Source organism: Monopterus albus, unplaced genomic scaffold, assembly GCF_001952655.1.
Source record: "Monopterus albus unplaced genomic scaffold, M_albus_1.0 scaffold41.1, whole genome shotgun sequence".
In the NCBI taxonomy this organism is placed as follows: domain Eukaryota; kingdom Metazoa; phylum Chordata; class Actinopteri; order Synbranchiformes; family Synbranchidae; genus Monopterus; species Monopterus albus.
Window position 1 is genome coordinate 5,788,622 of NW_018127921.1, and position 15,550 is coordinate 5,804,171.

Below are 15,550 nucleotides of genomic sequence, written 5' to 3' on the forward strand. Positions count from 1 at the left end.
AATTTTTCCCCCTCAAAAGTAGATGCTATAATGTAAACTAAAGTATGCACCTAAAAAGTGTGTGTGTGTGTGTGTGTGTGTAGCAGAAGTGTTTGTGACAAGTGGTTAACAACAGCAACATCCTGGCGCCCTTAATGCTGCAGAACATGTATAAACAAACCATCTCCTGTACATGACTGCGTAATGTAGTAGCTAGTGCAAATTCCTTACCTTCTTCGCTGAGCTTCACAGCTTCACCCAGGCAGTAAAGCTCTTTATCGCTGTTATTCAAGGACGAGTCTGCGTCTGAATAAGCACAAACAGCCACTTACAAACACGCACAAGCATTCACAACAAACTTTGAGGAAATGCGTGCAGCCATGCTGCTTTGAGGTTGGCTATCTGGTTAGCATTAGCTTGCTCTAGCCTGAGCTGGCTTCCTAAATCAAGCGGAGCTGTCAAAGCTAACAAACTTACAACTGGACAGTTGAGGATATCATTACTGCATACGTCAACAGTACAAACTGTGCACTGTAACGCTTAGCTTAGCTCTTTCGCATGTGCACGATTGTCAAAACAACCTATTAAAATTGCATTTCATAGTAACCTTAATATTTCTGACAGCTACTTTGCTGCGCTTTGACAGACCCTGCATGGTAGAGGACCTTACTCAACTCAAATCACACAGTTGGACCACGCACTTCCCGACAGTTTGTCCGCAAAATAACAACGCTGCCGACGTGCGAACTTACTGTCAACAAAACGTAATTTAGCCGCATTAATGAAGGAAGACCAAGGCTCGCAAAGAAAGGTATCCAGGCTTGGTATTTGGCGATCCAGTGTCGCCATTGCTCTTCCTTTTGTTGCTTTGCTAAGAGCCGTTTTTCCCCTCTCTCTCCTTCGCACGCAGCACACGAAAAACGAAAGAACGATATGTTGACGTCGTCGTCGGCGGGATTCGGCTTGGTTCGACAACAGTCGGAAAGTTGAGAGGTTGACCTGAGACAAAGCTATTTACAGTTCAAAAGTTCAGTGCGTAGCTGCAGCCCAAAGGCTATTAACATTAGACAGGGTCCTTACTGTAGGACAGTTAACACATTAAAGACCAATAACATGTAATTCAAATATCGTTACTAATTTAATGCAGGACAACAAAAATATAACCTCAAATCACATCACATAAAAAAAAGTAAACCAATTGGGGCATTTAGCTCCAAATTAAAACAAAAATAGGGCGGACGCTTTCTAGAATTACATCCATATTGTATATAAAATGAGTTTGATCCAATTACATGTACAAACTTTCTGTGACAAACACACTTTTGATCCAATTACATGTACAAACTTTCAGTGACAAACACACAAGCACAGTATCTGACATGTATATGCACACATACAAATTTTCAGATTGATAAGATGTTCAGAGATTAATACAAACAAAATCATTCATTTTTATTGGCAAAAAAAACATTACATTGGGATTGTGCATGTCACAGAGTGTACGTCTCTGGACAAAGACAGCATGGCAGGTTAAATGCATAAGAAATCATTAACATAGCTATAACTTGCTGGATGATGATTATAAGAGTGTAGTGGCATAACCAGTACACCACACACAGTTAAATGAATTGGCAGCAGCATCCAGCAAGGTAACAGACAAAAAGAACTAACTTTCTACATATTAAACATATACTAAAAATGAAAACTGAAATAAAAAGTTGAGAGTTTATAAAATACAACACCAACTCTTTGTTTGTTGTCTGACAAAGGATAAAAAAAAACTAGACAATCAAAAAACAAGACAGACTATCACATGGAGATATGAAATAGGCTTAAACAGAGAAAAAGAAAATAGTGCTTTGGCAGAATACAAAAACACTGATGGAACTTACAATTAAAAAAAAGGAGGAGTTAGTACTAAACATGGTAATAAAAGAAAGGTTAACAAAATAACAATCAAAAAAGGATTTATCATTTAACTGGTAGAAACTAAATAAATCAAACCTTCAGAGGATATGAGAGATTTCCAACTTTGGCTGCAGCAACATTTTCCTCAACTAATTAAGCAGCCAACTCTTAATCACGTATCCTTTATGGATTTCTGCTCCCACTGTGCATTAAAATACACCAAAAACATAATAAGCATGACACTGTTTGAGTGCACTGTGCATGTTATGATAACAACATCAAACAGTGAAAACATGAACTATTTTCCTTACATTTGGGTTGGAGGCTATTTTATACACTGTATGTCTGAAGTGTATTAAAGCTTAAAACTTATCTCCATGTATGCATAGATTTATTTTAAAGAGGAACATCTGTGAGAATAAAAGCTTTTATGCTTCACCTCATCAATGAAATACATGAAAAGTACACACTTCCACATTAATACATGAATTATCCTTGTTTAATTTTGTCTAGAGGTTGCCATGCATGGTTACCCCCACTAGGGGGCAAACGGTGAGCGAGTCAGTCATTAGCCTCTGTGTTACCCAAAAGACTTTGATACCACTGTGGCTGATGTTACAAATGTCATTCTTGCTCCAAGTGCTCGCTTTTATCTCAGAGATGAAGAGATGACCTCAAAGCACCTTACATTCATCAGTACATAATTAACCATAATAAATTCAATGTGTGCCATAAAATGGCACCAGAGAAGGGAAACTGTGAAGGTATTTGGTTTTTGCCTGTGCATGAATGCGCTCACTAAAGCCTGAAAACTTTTGACATGTTATTTCAACTGGTGTAACTATCCCATGTGTAACAGGTAAAAATACAGGCACGTGTAAAAACACTAAACCCCAGGTGAGATATGTTCTTCTTCCCATGTTCTCCTAATGCAGAGTTGCTTAACACCTCATAGGAGGATTTTAAAGAAAATTACATTTCTTTCAGAACTATTCTCAGTTATAGTGTTTCATAAATGTGCAAGGCATTTTATGACAAGTCTTTTTGCATTACATGTTAATATAATCCTGTGTACTACCTACACACCTGCTACTGTTTTTAAATTGACCATGCATTAATTTATCTTTCAATTTGTCAGTTTTCATCATCTTCATAGAGTATTTTTTTGTGTGTGCCTGGGAGTGTATTCATGTCTAAATGCACACTTGTCCATACATGTAGTGTATGTGCATGTATACGAGTGTCTATGTCTGCATAGTGTGACTGATTCTGTTCTGTATGTGATGTGTGAATATCAATATCTGAGAGAACTAGTGAACGTGTGTGCGTGTGTTGTTGAATATTGTACATTAGATGGGTGCAGGAATCTGTTGCCTTCCGTGCACAGGTTGGGAAGTGAATTTCGGGGAGTGCCAACGAGTCTCCTTGTACACAAACCAGGCGTTGCCTGCCCACACAAACATGTTGAGGAAGCCAAACACCTGGAAGAATAAAAACAGAAAATAAATGTAGTTGAATAACATTAGAAAACTCTTGTAATAAATGAGGACTTGTTATAATATGGTGTAAATATGAACAGACATTTGATGTGATAACATTCAAAGTCTAGAGAACAAAGACTGCTTTGAACTTTGATATTTGGGTTTTATATGAGTTACAAACCACATATTTTAGGAGAGCCAGAGGAACTACATTATGGTCACATTTGTGTTCACAGAATTTCACTCTAACAAATTCACTTTGGATTTTGGACTAACAGACAGTGCTGAGTAGAGCGCACTAACCGTGTTCGAAAGAAAATGAAAGCTATTATTTACTGTCTCATGACTGAGTCTGAGGTTGGCTGGTCTCTTTGCTGCTGCCTGTCAGTGTGATATTACATATAATGGAGTGATGAATTACCAACTTTTACTTTTGTTTATAGAAACAGCCTTTCCATTGGCCAAGGATTTAGACTCACTGGTCAGTGTAAAATAAGGAGCTTGATGACACCTGAAATAAATTATTACATTCACCATTTGTACTGATTTGAGTATGACAGAATGACAGGTTCAAGGAGGACTCCACTGATTTAACACTGGACTCATAGAACATTGATGAACTCTTGATGGACTAGATGAACCAAAATCATTGCAGCAGATTCAGAGATAGCTTCTTATTTCACACATTCTTCTTCCATGTCAAAAGCTGGCATCTTACGTTTCTCACAGTGCAAGTCAGATTCAGATAGCGACTAATGTAGTTTTGAGCCATTAGCCTCAACCCGAGAAGAGGAGCAAGCTACAGAGGTGTGGAAACTTCCATTTCCATTTATCATTTTCATACTTGTATTCTTCAGCCTCAACTAATGCTGAGATCACTTGAGGAGGTTTATCAGCACCTTCTGGAGTCACACAAGCTTTTATGTAACTTTTTTTTAAAACAATGCAGTAGTACACCACACCTGTAAATAGATTTTGATGTATACTAGTGGAGTTCACCTTTACTGTTGAAAGAGGTCGGTGCAAGTGTACCAAAAAAACTGATCTATATTACTTCTCACCACGGAGATGTTGAGGGTCCGCATGTTGGCAAACTGCGTGACCTCACAGGTGATGTTACTGCCCTTGCAGAGTGGTAGCGTGTCACTGATGCCCTCTGTGTCAGTGGCATCCTTCACATTCTGCAGGCCCTTCGCCCATGCCGACGAACACACCAGCCACAGGAAGACCAGGATCGCTGTGACCACAAAGTCCTGGAAATAAGAACAGACACAGCAGCTCCAGAGGAAAAAAAGCTCCAAGTGTCTCATTTTCTGTGACCCACAAACCCTAATCTGAACTTGTGTAAAACCATTTCCAGGCTATGAGGCTGTTAGAAACCCATCAAGAAAGATCAAAACTCACAAAAATGGGTCCGAAGTCAGAGTCCTTGTAGACGTGCATGTAACCTAAATAAACCAGCAGAGCCACCATGCTGTACAGGAAGCAGATGACAGCGATGGCTACGAAGAACTCAGCTGAGGAGGCTGAGTCTCCCACCAAATGTGTCGTCGTGACAGAATGGTTACAAATAGTCGAGTTTCCCTCGATGAGCGGGACCTGGCTTATCCTGGCCACGAACCAAGACAGAAGGTTTAAAGAATCATTATGTTTTTTCCCCATTCCTTCAAATGCTGTCCTATCCATTTGTGACACTTGAAACCTGTCTGCTGCTGAAAATCACTCAAGTGAAAAAATTGTGCTGTAATTCTCACCTAAATGGGTAGTGAAAGTTGGCATTGAGTGTTTCATTCCTGCCATCGCTGCAGAAGAAAGATACAGTGTTACTCCCTGAGAATCCGCCGCAGCTTCCAAATGCCAATATGGCTGTGAGCTGTTTGGACAGACAAGAGAAAGCAAGAGATGAAGGAATCAGCTGAGACTGATGTGAGAAAACCCTGATCAGCTTCATGGAAAATCTTAGAAAACCAAGAACCTTGAGATACAGAAAATTTATTTAAGGAGAGAATGATGTGGGTGGCATGGTGGCGCTGTGGCCTCACCACAAGGTTCTGGGTTTGAGCCCCAGCTGACCCGGTGCCTTTTTCTGTGGAGTTTGCATGTTCTCCATGTGCCTGCATGGGTTCTCTCTGGGTACTCCAGCTTCCTCCCACAGTCCAAAGACATGCAGCTCAGGTTGATTGGTGACTCTAAATTGCCTGTAGGAGTGTGTGTGGGTGTGTGTGGTTGTCTGTCTCTAAGGGTAAGCCTGGTGAACTGTACAGGGTATACCCCGCCTCTTGCCCAGTATCAGCTGGGACTGGCTCCAGTCCCCTGTGACCCTATTCAGGATAAGCGGTATAGATAATGTATGGAATGATGCTTAATTTATTCCTTCTAATAAACCACAGAGTAACAGCAGCAGAACTTCACACCCAGAACAAAGCTGGCAACCAAAAAAAAAACATAACATCAGCAGTTAACAGCCTGAAAATGTGATTCTCTAGTTCTAAAAATGAGACTTACATGTCTACACTAATACTGCCATTCAGCTCTGGGATTCTTTCTTACAAGGGGCAGAAAAGCATCTGACTCTGCGTGTAGGCCATGTGACACTAATACTTTTTAAAACATTTTTAGACAGGGTGATAAACTCATTCATTCTCTCAATGATATCACCTCACATCATCAGGGATAATGATGATCTGGCATCAAAATCTGCACTCTAAATCACACACTCAGCAATGTGACGTGTCATCACACATGCTGACTGAACCTTTCAGTGCCACAATACAACACTAATTCAAAGATTTAACATTACTGAACACTGGACAACTGTCACCCTTCACACAGAAGACATTCTGAACTGTTTTTACACATGTGGGTTGGGAAAGGACTGTAGCAAGAAAAGCAAACAAGCCTTTAGCTCAGCTGCTATATGTCTTACAGTTGTACAATATGGAAATTCCTCACATTGATTTTCCATTAAAGGAATACTGGAAGCAACAAATCTGATTTGTTTTTCAAAAACATATTAAACTTGTATGAACTGATTTTACCTGAAGCTGTAACCACAACACTGACATATTATCAACTTAAAAAGGTGACGAGATGAATATTCTAGCAAACAGAGGCCAATATACACAACTAGCTGATACAGGGCAACGTTATTATTCATTCAGAGTGGAGTATCCGGCCACCTGATGAATTGAAGTCCAATAGTCACTCTCCTATTAGAATTGTGTTGCTCTTTACCAGCTCTTAAAGGAAATATCTGGCCCTTTAGCTGCTAAATGCTACACCATGTTCACCACCTAGTTGCTAACTTCATTTGTCTGCTGTTTGGTGATGAGCAGGTAGCTAGTGCAGTGATTATGGCAGCTTTAAAGATAAGATGCGGCCCAGAAAACATAAAAAAGCACTTAGTCTAACTCTGACAGAAAATCCAAGACACTAAATGTTGTAACAATAAATAAAAATAAAGATCATACAGATTAATAATTGTTAATGTTTCAATGCATTTCTATTACAGGAAGCAAATTACATTATGACATAGGTAGCAATCTTAGACTCACAAAGGTTGCAAAGTAACACCTGGACACACCAAACAATTAAAAAGAAACACTTAGCTGACCTATTAAATTCTGTTTCATCAGCATGACTGTGTCACACACTCATATCCCTGAAAAGTGTGTACAATATGTGCAGTGTGACTTTCAGCATCACACCACAAGACCCACATGTGCAAACGCCATAGACGGTATACACTCATCAGGCATAACATTATGACCATAACTTCCATTTGTACTTTTCAAAACATTAACATTTATTTGAACATTTGTTAAAATGGTTGAAAATGAGAAATACTGTACGTTGGTCTCTATGAAGAGAAAGAGTCAGGGGCTGTAGTGGTGATATCACACCTAGAGTGGTGAGGCTGTTGAATTTGTCTAAAAAAAGTCTCTCTAACTCGTCCTCACGACCAGTTTTCACTCCTTTTACATAAGTTATTCACTGAATTGTAGACACATCTGTGCTCTCCCTGACAGTAGAACTGTGGAAGCAAATGGATTTACAGAAGATGCACAGTGAGCTGCAGAGTGACACCAGTGCCAACCAACTGCCACACTGACTCCTATGTAAACAGTATTATGCAGGTGGTCATAATTCAATGGCTGATCGGTGTATAGAGTCTATGGTGTGCGCACACACACACGCACACCTCGGAGGCCTCTCTCCAGATGTTTCTCCAGATGTCAGTGACTGCCACTTCCTGTTTTTCTGGCTACACAGCACATTAAGCTACTTCTCTCACATTCCTGTTTGACTGAGACTCTGTCACACTCCTGCCATGAGGTCACTGAGCCACAACATGAACAACTGTAACAGCCAGCATGGACCAGACACACACATCAACATTTGAATGCTTTGTTTATTACACACATTTTAAACAGCACTGCAAACACAGCTGGACAGTTGGGTATTTTATCAAGTTTCTATTACCAGCATTTAGTTCCAATTAAGGGTACAATTGCCAGTACATTTTCCAAACATAGTAACTTCTAAAGAGTGTGGGCACATCATTGCAATGAAATTTCATTCTATTGTGCACTGTCTGGTGTATAGTTGAATGACAAATAAAGTATCTATTTATCTATCCACATAGCAGTTCTTTTCCAGTATTTTGGCATCTCACACATCTGCAAACACCTGTGATCATTCCTGAAACTGCCAAATAAAAATCCAAGCAATCCTCACAATTTGCATCCCTAACAACCATTACACAATAGACAATAAACAGAGTAATCAGCAGTGTTCCCTTTTTTTCTTACACAGACAGGTCACAGAATCCAGTCTGACCAAAAACCCCAAAGCCGTTGGAGTGTGTGTCCGTTTTGCTATTGGGTTTTCCTCCAGAACCTGAGGAGCCTGGCATTATCACCAGTCCAAAAAAGAGAAACAGCTTTATCCCATTATTCAACATGTTGAGCGAGGCAGCCTTTGTTAACATTTGTTACTCTGCACCCTCCTTCCTGTTTACCATCGTATGGAGAACAATATCTAGGGCGGTATGAGGGTTTAGGCCGAGGCACTTTACGGACAGTCCGCAGTTTCAGTTTCACAGCACTGCATTTGTTGCAACTCAAAAACTGCCTTATTAACTTGCTGTTCCCATTCAAATTTATGTCCAAAATCTACAGAGCAGATGTGCACACACACTGCTGCTGAATGAACACAAGATGGGGAAGGTTTGCCAAGCATGCATGCACCAGCTTTGTGTTTTAGTTACAGAAATGTGATTATGTTGTAGATCACATTTAAAAGATTGTTTTTTACAAAAAAAGTGAAAAGTTACTAGAAATGTAGGGGTGTAACTAGCAGATATTTGTTTAATGATGAATTAAAATGCTTTATTATCATTTGGTCAACAGAACATCAGAATGACAATTTCCTAAAGCCAAAGGTGTTGTCTTCAGAATATCATCACAACTGAGACACAAAAGAAGATAATGTTACTTTAAAAAAAAAAGACTGATTAGCAACAGTTCATTAATTTTCTGTTGATCAACAAACCCATCAACCAACAAATCATTTCACACTGATGCAATGTGTGTAATGTGGCAATGAACAAATGCAAACCTGCAAATGACATTTTCATTTTTTCTTATTTGTAATCCTGCAGTTACAACTTAATATGGAGGGTAAAATGAAAGAATCTAACATACGATTTGGTTTTTGTACAGATTTTGCAATTATTTTGATACTGCGATGATGTTTTCTAATAATTAAAGTAGTTTTTATTCAACTATTACTTGGTATTAGCCTCATTATGGTGATGATTCAAACTTTTCTCAGAATCAGCTTTATTGACCAGGTGTGTCAGACACACGAGGAATATGACTCTGGTACATCGGCTCTCAATGTGTATGTACATATCCCCATGCGAGGGGCAGGTAAACAGTAAACCAGCATAAAGCTGTGTAATATAACAAAATAAGCAGTATAAACAGGCAGTAAACAATGCAGACAGACAAGGAATGCTCATTGTGAAATGGGATAAGTAGGAATAAAAATAGAGACCTGTATGGATCTGAATAGTCTGTACAATGTACATTTATGGGTATTTCGCTGAAGGTTATTGTCCAGTCATACTATCATGGGTCAAGTGTTCATCAGTGTTTTGGACCTAGTTTATAATTTTTATTCATTAGTAGTGTTGTGTGGGTGAGGTGACCTGTTTTGAAGCACACAGGACATCAAGTATTAAATTAGTATTTGCACACATATACAGTACTTCAGCCCCTTGTGAATAAGAAACTATGTTTTGTTAAATAAGGGCTACAAGGCCAAAACACACATTCACACAGCCTTGTCCCGAGTCAGATGACTCAGTGTTACTGCTGCTCTATAGCTCAGCGTATGTGTGTGTGCGTATTACGAGAAAACAGAATAGCTGATAGAAGCTAATGCTACTGCATCACCCACACTGGATTCCTCTGACTGACCCAGTTATGCAGAGCGGAACTGGAGGCTGGACTTTCTTTTAGACAAACTGTTACATGATGCAGCAACAGTTTGTAGCGCTTTGAGTACATTTGGCTGCCAGTGTCATATCAGCTTGTCTGCTGTATTTCTGTTTCCCTCCTTTTTCGAAGGAGCAATGAAAGCGTTAAAAAATGTCCAGGTCAGAAAATTTCTGACATCAGTTTAAAATCAAGAGGCGAGGTCATCATCAGATTTCAATCTTGTAGAGAGAGAGGGAGATGTCTGGTGTCAGTCTGGAGAGATCTGTGTGTGTGCGCACACATTTCATAGAACATGACCACAGCCCTTGAAGTGCAGATCCCTGCATGCTGTCTCTCTTACTTGCATAGTGCAGGCAAACTAACTATAGGATACTGGCAAAAAATGGGGAAACAATACAAGTCGAGTGCACTGCAGTGGAAGGAGCAAGAACAGAGGAAGAATCCTGTGGACTCGTGTTCCGCTCACAAACGTCTTCTCAGCACAACAGTTTGGCAAGTGAATGAATGTGTATGAGTAGCCCCCCCCCCCGGCACAGTTATTCAGAGGTAAATTATTGGTGAGAGATGCATTAATCTATAACTGTTTCCTCTGAAGGTCAGGCCCATGCAACCAGCAAATCCAACTGCATTGGATGTAAATGATCTGCACCAACTTTACCCAACTTTGTCAAATAAATGTTATCCTCATTTTCAATGTATGATTCTTAAAGGGCTTTTTATTGGGTATTTATCTCACTTATTCTGTTATGGCTAACACAGGAAAGTGTGCATTTTTCACTTCATTCGAATTCATTCTTGCAAGCTTAATACTGCTTTCTGCAGCTGTAAGATTTGTTTTAAGTTGATACATACTCTATGAATATGTGATTATGGTTATGGTCATATTCGTGTGGTCCATAAAACAGTTCTCCCACCTTCATCTCCATTTTAACAGATTACGCCTAAAACTGATTAGTCTATTTTTTCAAGGGTGAAAATCACCTGGAAAATCCAAGGACCAAGAGAAAAGAATGAACCTCCATGTCCTGTGGATATAGCACAGTCACACACACATATACAGGATGCATCTAACTTACCCACTCAACCAGCTTGACGAAGCCCAGAGGCTCCTTTAGCGGCGACAAGTTCAACCGAAATCCGGTCATCATGATTATGTTTATGGTCCAGAGTCTTTATCCAAATATTCCTAAGCTGTGGATATTGGTCCACCAGGGAGGGAAACGAGGAGTCGTTTGACAGAATGACGTCGAGTTTACTGCCAACGCTGAAAAAAATAACCAGACTAAGTTATTTAAAGTAAGTTTTACAACGCGACTTTGCTCGAAAGCAGCTGAATCACATTTCGGTCATGGAAGAAAGATCCTTCTGCTTAACTGAAAACACACGCTTACACTTTTCAAGATCTTTTTAACACCAATTGTCAGTGGAGTAATTCACTAGTTAAGGTGAATATTTTTTGTAGTGTAGCTTGAAAAACGACCGAATTCGCTGCGCTCCACTCAGTGATGCGCAAATACGCAGGCGATGCAGCGGATAAAAGGCGTGTGTGCGTGCGTATGTATGCCAAATTACGCTTTACTTTGATGAGAAAGTGTCATGTGCCTGCAGTTATAGTAAAAGTTAAATGCAAAAGTGTCACCCTATCTAGGCTAATATAGGTTCCACGCTGTAGTGAGTTTTGGTTTCCCTTCACTGTGCTGGAAAAAGATCTCTCTCTTTACGAATCATACAATCAAATACCACAAAACAACTTAAAATATGCCCATACAGCTACAGTATAAGCAGTGGATCACAGTTGAAAATCTTTGTACAGTAACACGAGAGGGTTTCCCCAAGAAAGTTACAGTCGAGCACCTAAAGGCAGCGGAAGTGGCCCACTTCACTGGATCCATCCGCTTGCGTACGGAGGCTGCCTCCGCCTTGCTGAGTATGCAGTTAACTGTGTAAACGCTTCTGTGGTGCTGACTGGGTCATGAGACTCTCGGGGCAAATCACAGACCAAAAGATTAGCTCAATTAAGAAAAAAGTGTTACTTCAGAGGCTGCAGCCTTGAGTTAGAATTAAAGTACTAAAGGCTCGTTTCACCTAAAGTCCGAAGTCTGTGTTCCTGTCTAATGCGACTCTTAGATTATGTAATGCCGCTTTGGAGCAAGCTTTCGAATTCTTCAAATGTGAAACTCCTTATGATGTCATCAGAATGATCTCGATTGCTTGAAGATGTGTTTTTTTTAAACAGAGAGCCTGTGTTAAAAGCTTAGAAAACAGAGTTTGAACAACATGTTTAGTGTAGGGAGGATCTGATGAAAGGCGCAGCTTAGTTGCATTATGGGCTAAAATTCATAATGTAACAAACTTTGCTGTGTAAACTTTAAACATTATAACACCAACCTAAAAAGAAGCGTTTCATTTCATTCTCTAGGTGAAAGTGTCAAATCTGTTTGACCTCTGACCACACCCAACATCACTGATGTATTAATAAGCAGATCTTAAATGAAATGCACATTTTAATTAATACCAATTTGCAGGAAACTTACTAAAAATTATTAGAAAATTAGACTTAGAGTACATGTGGGTTTTACTTTGCCATTTTTGTACATGAGTACAGTTTTCAAAACTTGAAAGAAAAAGAGGTTTCAATTTGACCTTTATATATATATTCAAATCTTTTTGATTTTTCCAAAAATTTTAAAACAATAAACAATACAACAAACAATATATGTGATACACGTTCACAACAGTAGGTGTTAACACTGAGTGAGAACAAAAAAAAAAAAAACACTTAAGGGAATTCTGTATCATAATAGAAAAGAAATGGTTGCCAGGTTAGGTTATACATTTCGATGGAGCCATTTACGGTATGTCTGAGGTGTTCAAGTTTCAAATGGGATGGAGGGGCAGCTTTCTTCCAGTTAAGTAGTACTAAACGTCTAGTAAGTAGGGTAATAAATGCTATTGTACTGGCCTGATGTGATGTTACTGGGGTGGGACAACCCCAAACAGAGCAGTTATAGGGCTCGGTCCGACATTTCTTTTGCATATTGATGAGATAGTTTTAAATATCGCCTGCCAAAAGGTGTTGAGTCTGGGACAGACCCAAAACATATGGCTCAGATCGGCTGGGGTATGTCCACATCTGACGCAGGAGGAGTCTGCCCCTTGGTAAAGTTTAGCTATTTTACTTGGAGATAAATGTAATCTGTGCAGCACCTTAAATTGCAGTAGCCCATGTCTAAGGCAGATAGATGAGTGAATTCTTGTGACTGTGGCCTGTCAAGTTCTATCAGAAATCAATTCCCCCAATTCTTCCCATTAAGATTTTAAATGGTTTAGTGATGGTGACGCAGCATTTTGAATTTTGTCATATATAGCTGATACCACTCCCCTGTCAAGTGGATTTATATCTAAGCATTCATCAATCCATGTGTTCTGAGGCATTGTTAAAGAGAAAGACGACTTGACAAAACTGCGTGTTTGGAGGTAATTGAAGTCAGATTGTGGAATATCAAAGTCCTTCTTCAGCTGCTCAAAAGACATGAAAATGCCATCCTTGAATAAGTCTCTGACGCATGTTATTCCTTTTCCTGTGCCACTGTTTATAGGATGGGTCAATCAGGGAGGGAGGAAAATGAACATTAATTGTATCTCCTATCCGATCCAAAGCACGTCTGTATTTAAAATGAGACCTAAACTGAAACCATATCTTTAACAAGCCCCGGACAACTGGATTGTCTGTCCAATGGCATTTACTCAATGGTAAAGGACCGCACAGCAAAGAGCCGAGTGAAGCTGTATTGCTGGAGTATTTTTCCAGGTGGACCCAAAATGGAGACTCAGTGTCTGAATAATTTGCAAACAAAAACAGCAGCTTGTGGATATTCGTTGCCCAGTAGTAGTAAAGATAGTTAGGTAGGGACAGCCCGCCATCCTCCTTCTGTCTTTCCAAAAACTCCTTCCTAATCCGGGGGATGATTTTATTCCAGATGAATGTGGATGTGTGTTTGTTCAATTCTTTGAAGAAGATTTTAGGAATGAAGACTGGTACGGTCCGAAAGAGATAGAGTAGCCTAGGCACGATTACCATTTTAATAGAGTTAATTCTTCCTACCACTGACAAAGGTAGTTTTGACCACTTATCCATGTCTAGTTTAGCTTTAATTAATGCCTTTGTGAAATTCTTGTCAAATAGGCAGTTGTAGTTGTACGTTACATATACACCCAGATAATTAAAACCTTTGTCGTGGCTAGAGTGTGATACAGACTAAATCAATTCAGACAAATCATCCCAATTTAAGTGATCATTTAATATTACAATTATTCAGAATAGAGTAGCAGTTAAACAGGTAATCTGGTAGTTAGGGAAACAGAGAACAGAGTCACTCCTCCTGTAATGGAATACATAAAGTATTAAATAAGAAAATTGTCAGAAGTGCCAGTCAGTCCAGAGTCAGTCAATCAGTCTGTCAACCCACAGTCAGTCAGCGTTCCCCCCGGCCGGGTCTAAGCTCACTTTTCACGGTAGCATTCTCATCCTCTCTCCTTCCCCCTAACCCAGCTATCCTAGCCTTTTATCTGCTCGCAGTTACACAGCCTTCCATAGCCTGAGCCAGAGACGCAGTCTCATGCTAGCTCCACACACCTTCTTCCGAGCATTGTCTAAGATGTCCAGTACATGAACTTCTAGGTCGCATTGACCTAGCGCACATTTGATTAATTGGAAATAAGACACTTTTGGTGAGGTTTAGTTTATACCCTGACACTTGACCAAATGTACTGATAAGGTCAAGAGCAATCGGAATGGTGGTGTCAGGGTCTGAGAGAAAGAGAAGGTCATCTGCGTAGAGAGACAGTTTGTGCATTTGATCCCTTCTGCGCACTCCCACCATCTGAGCTGATCCTCTCATCTTAATTGCCAATGGTTCAATGGCACCATCAAATAGTAGGGGGCTCAGGGGGCACCCCTGCCTAGTACCGCGAGGAAGAGGAAAGCAGCTAGATATCACCTTGTTTTTTTGTACTGAAGCTCGTGGTGCCGCGTATAAAATTGCAATCCAAGAACGGAAGACTGGGCCAAATCCAAACTTCTCTAGCACCGTGGACAGAAAAATGTATTCGATTCTATCGAACGCTTTTTGGGCATCAAGGGAGATCACTACTTCCGACTCAACATTGTTGCGCTGATAAATCACATTGAATACCTCACGCAAATTGATAGATATTTGCCTACCTGCGATGAAGCCCATTTGGTCCGGGTGCATCAATTTGGGGAGAATAATTTCAAGCCTGCCTGCCAACACCTTAGCCAGGATCTTATAATCACAGCAAAGCAAACTAATCGGACAATATGACTCGCAGAGCAGAGGATCTTTCGCTTTTTTAAGTAGCAGAGAGATGGTGGCCTGTGTCATGGTTGCAGGAAAAGCCTTTTTATCTAGTATCTCCCTAAACACCTTAAATAACAATGGGACTAATTTATGGGCAAATTAAAAAAAAAAAAACTATGGGAAACCCATCCAGTGTGGTGCCAAACTTAATTGCCTGACTTAATTTTCTTTACAGCATTGCTCATTCCCTCCTGGCATGGGAATAAAACCTGGAAGAGGAGGATTTTCATCAGAGAGGTGGGAGAACAATTGGTGATGCCCCACATAAAGAGGAGAGAGCGTCTTCCCCGGGCAT

The 15,550-nt window shown here is 40.0% G+C and overlaps 2 protein-coding genes across 5 annotated transcripts in view; both read right to left on the reverse strand.

Moving 5' to 3' along the window:
- Nucleotides 1-893, reverse strand: part of LOC109959865 (uncharacterized) — a 102,600-nt gene extending 101,707 nt beyond the window's left edge. Inside the window, exons 1-2 of one of the 2 annotated variants that reach the window (XM_020599577.1) lie at nt 732-893; nt 211-285 (exon numbers count right to left, since the gene is read on the reverse strand). The gene's annotated coding sequence lies outside the window, so the exon portion shown is untranslated. The other variant, XM_020599578.1, reaches the window with a different exon arrangement.
- Nucleotides 894-1,315: 422 nt separating this feature from the next.
- On the reverse strand, nt 1,316-11,915 carry sypl1 (synaptophysin-like 1). 3 transcript variants are annotated; one of them, XM_020599643.1, is made up of 6 exons: nt 11,729-11,915; nt 10,951-11,138; nt 5,123-5,241; nt 4,773-4,977; nt 4,430-4,621; nt 1,316-3,368 (listed from the first exon to the last, which is right to left on the reverse strand). In XM_020599643.1, the coding sequence occupies exons 2-6, from the start codon at nt 11,020-11,022 to the stop codon at nt 3,237-3,239; spliced, it is 720 nt and encodes a 239-aa protein (XP_020455299.1). In that variant the 5' UTR covers nt 11,023-11,138; nt 11,729-11,915; the 3' UTR covers nt 1,316-3,236. The 3 variants fall into 3 exon arrangements, with proteins under 3 accessions (XP_020455299.1, XP_020455298.1, XP_020455297.1); XM_020599642.1 differs by having other exon boundaries at nt 11,643-11,915; XM_020599641.1 differs by having other exon boundaries at nt 11,266-11,915.
- Between the last annotated feature and the right edge of the window lie 3,635 nt (nt 11,916-15,550).